Genomic DNA, 6,795 nt, shown 5'->3' on the forward strand with positions numbered 1-6,795 from the left:
ACATGTCCTCTGGGGATGAGGGTCACCAGTTACCACACCTTATAGACAGAGGGTTACCCAGTGACCTTCTGGGCTGAACCCCCATGAAGCTGGGAGTACTGGCACCCCAGTGTATACCTTATCAGATGTTTATGTTTAGACTCTGAAAGGAGCAAATAACTCCAGGTCCCTTGACCACATTTAGGGCTCTGCCACCATTTTATTATGTGAGCAAACATCTGATAGCTGGGAAGCCCATCCCTAATGACAGGTCATAGAATCTCACTGGCGTCTCCTTATCGGCCCTTCGTGTTTGCTCTCCTATTGAAAGCTGAGAGGTCACAAGCCATTTTCTCTCTCTTCCACCTGAAATCTGAAAATTGGAAGGAAAAAGAGGGAGGAGGGGCTGATAGTGGGGCGTTAAGAGACTGGAGAGTGGGGGTGGGCAGAGGCAGGAAGAGGGGCAAAGGGTATCCCAGGGTCCTGACCAACACCTCAAGAATGTAGGAGGACCAGAAACACAGCTGCTCACACAAATGCACAGCTTGGGGCCAGTCTTAGGAGTCCTAACAGCATCAAGATAGAGGAAGGGGCCACAAGTTGGACACTATTGAGAATGGCCACATGAATATCTTTGAGGCAAAGTAATCTGTACCAATGCAACCAAGCCCACTGCAGCCTTCCTTTCTGTGGAGGAAAGAACTGAAGGGCAAAGAATAATTCGGCTGAGAACGAAGCTAAGTAGAAGGAATACTCTTGGTCTCTGACACAGGCAGGAGGTTACCCAAAGCTAACTGGAGCCTCTGGCTTCACAGTTTTCTCAGTTCCAAACCACTGACCCATCCCAGCTCACTCTGAATCCTGCTTTCTTAATTTGTCAAGTGGACCTACAATTATCTCATGGGATCATGGTTGAGAGTCCTAATCGTAAGAAAATAATGGAAGAATAGGCCTGTGTTTGTATGAGCATACATGTGGACATGTGAGTATACATGTGAACATGTGTGTTTGAAGGGAGAGCCTTGAGAGAACAAGCTACTAGGCTGAAAGGAAAACCTTCAGCACTGACAAAAGAAAAAGGATGAGGAAAAAGACATGTGGGGTGGGTGGGAGGGTTATTGGGGTGACTCTAGAGATTGAAAGCGGAGCCATGATTTTCTGAAACAGTCACTTAAAGCCTGGGGCTCTGAAAGGGGAGGGAAACTGTCCTACATGGGTCCTATGGCTCCTCCCAGAGGGTGGCTCCAGATACTCTGAGGTCTCCTTCCCTGGTCCACCCAGATGTATGGCATCAAACACCTTTAATCTTTGACTTCTTTTCTTCATATCTTTGCCCAATGATAACAACCCTTGAGAAAATTCCTTAGGATTTCCAAAGCCCTCTCCCTGATGGAAACTTTGAGTAAAAGGGCATTCCCTCACTCACTTTGTGGCCTTGCTGCTCCCGGTAGATCAGCGGTGTGAGCAGAGCCTGAGGAGTTCTTAGAGATGCACAGTCCTGGGGCAGGTGAGGCCGCTCACCCAATAGAGGAGCTTGAGGCCAAACCCGATAACAGGAGTTTGATAATGGAACTCACATGGTGGGAGGAGAGAACTGATTCCTACAAGCTACCATCTGACTTCCACTGTGCGCGTGTGTGCGTGTGTGCATGTGTGCATGTGTGTGTGTGTATGTGTATGTGCGCACGCACACACACACATAAATGTAAATAATTTTTACACTACAAATACAAACTCCTAGGTCTAACCCAGACCAGGGATGGATCTATGTTCTACTGGGATCCTTGTTCCTGGTCATTCCATCTAAGTTTGGAAAGGAGGAGACCTACTCCACAAGAGGCCTGTAGTTCCCACCCTGATGCTTTGTAATGACCCTGAGCACTATATAAATGCCATTCTCATAAAACCCCACTTCAGGGTTAGACTCAGTAAATCAGAACTAATTCAGGCTCCCCAGCAACACGCTGGTTTTCTGAAAAGTACCCAGGGAAGCTTTCCTAAAAAGAAAGCTCCAGAAGAATCCACGATACAGTCAAGTGCCCACCCCATTCCAGCCCTCCACCTCCAGAACTTTACTGGCCCAGTTGGGTGTCAGCTCCCTTGGAGAAGCTCAACTAATGGTCTGTGTGCATTCAGCTAAGCTCTTTCTCCCCTCTCTCTTCCCCCACAGTGTCCACTGCAAGCCTGGTGATACCCACATAACCACTCACTTTGTGCACAGCAACGAGGACCCCATTTTCCACACCATCAGTTTCTGGGCATCTGTCATAGAGAAGTCCAGCGACCTGACAGGCACCTGGGAAGCCAGGAGAGATCCCTGCTTACCTGACATCCTGCCGGGGACCTCCGACAAGCCCAAGCCACTCTCAGGAGGTGCAGCCCGAAGCCCAGCTTCTCTTCTTTGCAGTATTGTCGTAATGCCTCTCCCAAGATGCCAAGTGCCCTTGTTTCTCCCAGAGGTGGCCGGTGCAAAATGGTGCAACAGGAATCGAGAAGCCCATGGAGTTTCCACTGCAATCCGTCATTGAACAAACTGATGCAAAAACTTGAATCTGTTACTGAAATAAGATGAGGACCGAGGAGGGTGTGTGCTACTGAACTGAGCCAGACACTGTAAATAACTGACAGACCCCCCTCTCCCATCCCAGATGATCTCAAGATTTCTTCTAAAGAAGTAAATTTGTCCAATGGGTGTAAACTATCAACTACTGTAATTAAGTGCAATTTTCCTTCCACATATCTACCCCTGCCCTGTATATAATACTAAAGTGTCTATCACTTTTCTTTGTAAAGGTCAGAGTTGAAATTCCAAGAGTGACTTGCTCCCTCCCCCTTCTCCACCGAAAACCACCCAAAGTGGGAAATGAATCTCTTCACCAGCACCCCTCTGGCCACAGGCAAAGTATGCCACAGGCCTCTGACATACTTTGGACAGACTGCCAGCTAACACCCACCACCCCCATGTTAAGACACATCTCTGGATCCCTAGAGGGGTGGGACATGGTGGAAGCAAGACGCCCTAGCTTCCTGTGGGCCTAGGCGGGGACACTGACTGGCTGATGGCCATCTCAGGAAGCTTCCCATTAAAGCAATTTATTTTGTCACTGCTTAGAGTCTCATATCTCTTCTGCTATGGCTTTGCCAAGAATCCCCAGGCCTGGTCTCATTGAGATTTTCCAGTGAGTCCACTGGATAAAATGTTATCCTCTGGGGTGGCCTACTTTCATTTCTTCTTGGAGCACTCATGTTAGCTTTCTCACACTTCATTGTGGAAAACGTTGACTGCATCATCATACATCACAAGGTCAAGGACAAGGTCAAGATCATGGCCCCAATTCTGGGTCACTTATGGTCACAGAGACAAAAAGTATAAGGGAGAGAAATGCAGTGAGATACTTCTGAAATCTCATTTTAAGCATTAATTCTAGGTTTTTTTCCTACCTTCTTGCCCTCCCATGGAACTATCTGGGCCTAGAGAAGGGGCTCTTATGGTTGTTTGGTCCTCTCTCTATTGAGGATGCTAAGGAATCCAGTGCTAACTTGGGAGGAAGGACCTCGCCTTGGGCTCAATGCTGCCTCCTTTTCCCTAAGTGCTTTTCAATGCTCCAACACACTATTTCCAGAGATTGTAAAGCCAAGAAAACTATGGGGACCAGTCTCTGGGTGGGCAGGGTTTTCATATATCCCAATAGAGCAGAAGATGGCCATTCTCAGAGAGCTAGAAAATTTGCTGAAGACCTGTGTACCCAAAGCAGGAGCAGATATAAAATACTGGTCCCTGCTGGTTCTTGGGTTTCTCAGACAGTGTAATTTGAGGCCAAAGTAGTCAAGAGGAAGTTCATAGTTAGGTTGAGGTGAATCCAGGAGAAGGGCAAGCATCACACATACACACATAGACAGCAAAGATGCCTTCAAACTATTTGAGAAGACCTAAAGGTGTGCAAAGTCTTGAGAGATGCTTCAACTGTCTCATGCAGAGGATCTGGCTTTATTTCCTAGCACCCACATCAGTCTGCTCACAACCACCTGGAAATACAAGTCCATGAGACCAAACACCCTCTTGTCACCTCAGCGGGTGAGATGCTGTGCACACAGCTAAGCAGGAGAGCTAACAAAAATAAAATCTCCATTAAAAGAATGAAAAGGGCATGTCCAGTTCCAGAAAGAGCCAAGGAGGAATGGCATCAAGCCTATGCCTCGGCTGGAGCCCAGTAACTGGGTCACACTCTTTGGAGAACAGCAAGCAGCATTTGGCAGAGTTTAGATTAGTGGTTTTCAACCTCCCTAATACTACAACCTTTAACTGCAGTTCCTCCTGTTGTGGTAACCTCCAACCATAGAATTAGTTTTGTTGCTACTTCATAGCTGTAATGTTGCTACTGTCGTGAGTTGTAATGTAAATATCTGTGTTTTCTGATAGTCTTAGGCATCCCTATGAAAGAGTTGTTTGACACCCCCCCAAGGGTTCACACCCTACAGGTTGAGGGCTGCTGGTTTAAATCGTTCAGTATTGTTGCAATAGCCTTGAGAACCTAGAGGTCCTATTGATCCAAGAGGTCATCTGAACACAGGCAGAGGAGAGGGAGGGAGAGTGGATTAGGCACAGTCTTAAGGAACTTTTCTTAAGCAAACCCTATGTGACTCAAGATATATAGAACAGAGAGAGACCCAGGCAACTGGCAGGTCCTTCCTAACATCCCTTCACCAGCGGAAAGATGAAGAAAGGGATCCACTGTGTGGGAGTCCAGATGTAAACTGCCCATTCTGAAGGTTTGTTTGCAACTAAGAACCCTCATCCATTTCACCCTTACACACCAGCTCCTTCCTTACCCACAGAGCACAAACTTCTCTCTCAGGACCCGCTCATGTTCCGGAGAGAGTCCTGGGTTAGATGCTCTTTATTGTGATAGCTTCCCCCCCCCCCCCCCCCGAGCTGAGGACTGAACCCAGGGCCTTGTGCTTGCTAGGCAAGCGCTCTACCACTGAGCTAAATCCCCAACCCAGATGCTCTTTATTGTAACATCCATGAAATGAAATGAGATCCTTAATGATCTGCCTCAGATTGTGCTAAACCGTTCTGAGTCGGGTGGTTGTGGCGTCTCCCCTCCAAAGGTACAGATAGGTAGTTCGTCCTGTTTGCTGAGGAATTCGAGTGGATAAGAGCACAATGCAGCTGAGAGTCTTGAGTCCTTCACTCACAGTTGGGGGGCAGACTTTGGTAGGCTTCTTGGAGTCCAGATACCTTGATTGGGATCAGCTCCACTTTCTTATGTAAAACCCCCCTCCCCCACGGTAATAATCATGCCTGACTCTTAAGGTCCTTTGAGGAATGACAGGGCTAACGTCAATGGCTGAGAGCTAGGAAACCTGTACACACTGTATTGATGTGCGTTCTTGCATTGTAGAGTTTCCTGAACTGGGCTGATGCTTCCAGATGCCAATCAAGACTTTTCTCATCCCCTGTGTGGTGCTGGGCGTTTGGTCAAACGCTTTTGTCTCTGTGGTATAAGGCAAATGACATGGTAAACTGAGGCTTAGGCAGAGCAAACCCAAGGAGAGAAGGCTTGACTGGGGAGGTTTGGTCTTCTGCAGGAAAAGGAGATAAAATGGTACACTCGGGAAGCTACAGAGAGCTCTGGAAGACTGGAACTTGTCCCTTAAGGGTGGTGGGGGTAGGGGACAGGGGTCCCAGGAAGACTCAGGGAGCCAGAAAAGGCAAAGTCAGGAGGAGACAGGAGCCAGCTGTGCTGGAGGTAAAGCTGGGCTGATAGCTCCCTTTGTAGCAGGGATTAGAGGCCTCAAAAGCCACCGTGGAAAAAGGGGGCAATTGTCAGTAGCAGACTGCACAGGGAGCACCTTGCTTCCTCAACCCATCACACAGGCCGCGTGTTGATAACATAGTCATCAGCTGAACTGACTGCCTGAAGTCTCCTCCTCCCCCTTTCTGTCTCTACCTCTCTCTTCCCCTCCTCTGCCTCCTGGGTGCAGGGGTCATTCCATTGTGCAAATACCGAATTGTCTGCTGAGACTTCCAGCATGACCATTTATTACTGAACCTTTGGCGTGTGCAGGACTTCACACACACCTGGATGAACTCTTTCCTGAGTGTAGAGAGAAGAAACACTTTCTAAGGGAGGGCAGGCAGAGCAAACACAGAAGGAGCTACATCAAAGGCAGGGTCACCAAAACCAGTCCCCTGAGGCCTACAGATGTATATTTATGCCAACGCATCACAGAAGAACGTTGAAGATGTTTCATTTGTATCTTATTTTCTTTCACTATATATACTGTTAAATTCCCAAAGGAAGATTTCTTTCCTGTGTCCTATTGTCTTAACATCCATCATAAAACAATACAAGCTACTCAGAACTCATTATGAAAAGGATATACAAAGGGTTTGGGTGGGGGGTTGTTTATTTGCAGTTTTTGTTTTTGTTCGTTGAGACAGAGTTTCTCTGTGTGGCCCTGGCTGTCCTGGGATTTGCTCTGTAAACCAGGCTGGCCTCGAACTCAATGACCTGCCTGCCTCCTCTGCCTCTGCCCTGCCCCTGCCTCTTGAGTACCGGGATGAAAGGTGTCCACTACCAAGCTTGATACAAAGTTTTTGGTTTGTTTTTCTTTTCTCTTCTTTCCTTTTCTTCCCCCCCCCCCCCCCCACCGGAGCTGGGGACCGAACCCAGGGCCTTGTGCTTGCTAGGCAAGCGCTCTACCACTGAGCCAAATCCCCAACCCCTGGTTTGTTTTTCTTTAAGACCAAAATCAATACCACCTAAGGGAAAAGGGTGTGATTCTTGGGCCAGGCCGGGGCGTTTGACA

General features: G+C 48.0%; 1 protein-coding gene across 24 annotated transcripts in view; it reads left to right on the forward strand.

Moving 5' to 3' along the window:
• Positions 1-3,086, forward strand: part of Hnf1b (HNF1 homeobox B) — a 55,128-nt gene extending 52,042 nt beyond the window's left edge. For 21 of the 24 annotated variants that reach the window (XM_087569995.1, XM_087570000.1, XM_087569998.1 and 18 more), the window contains exon 9: positions 2,150-3,083. In XM_087569995.1, the coding sequence (XP_087426121.1) occupies positions 2,150-2,170 (21 nt within the window). In that variant the 3' untranslated portion in view covers positions 2,171-3,083. Of the gene's footprint in view, positions 1-2,149 lie in introns of all 24 variants that reach the window. The other 3 variants (NM_001308148.1, NM_013103.2, NM_001308149.1) reach the window with 1 other exon arrangement.
• Positions 3,087-6,795: the final 3,709 nt, after the last annotated feature.

This window comes from Rattus norvegicus, chromosome 10, assembly GCF_021556685.1.
Source record: "Rattus norvegicus strain SHRSP/BbbUtx chromosome 10, alternate assembly SHRSP_T2T, whole genome shotgun sequence".
Taxonomy (NCBI): domain Eukaryota; kingdom Metazoa; phylum Chordata; class Mammalia; order Rodentia; family Muridae; genus Rattus; species Rattus norvegicus.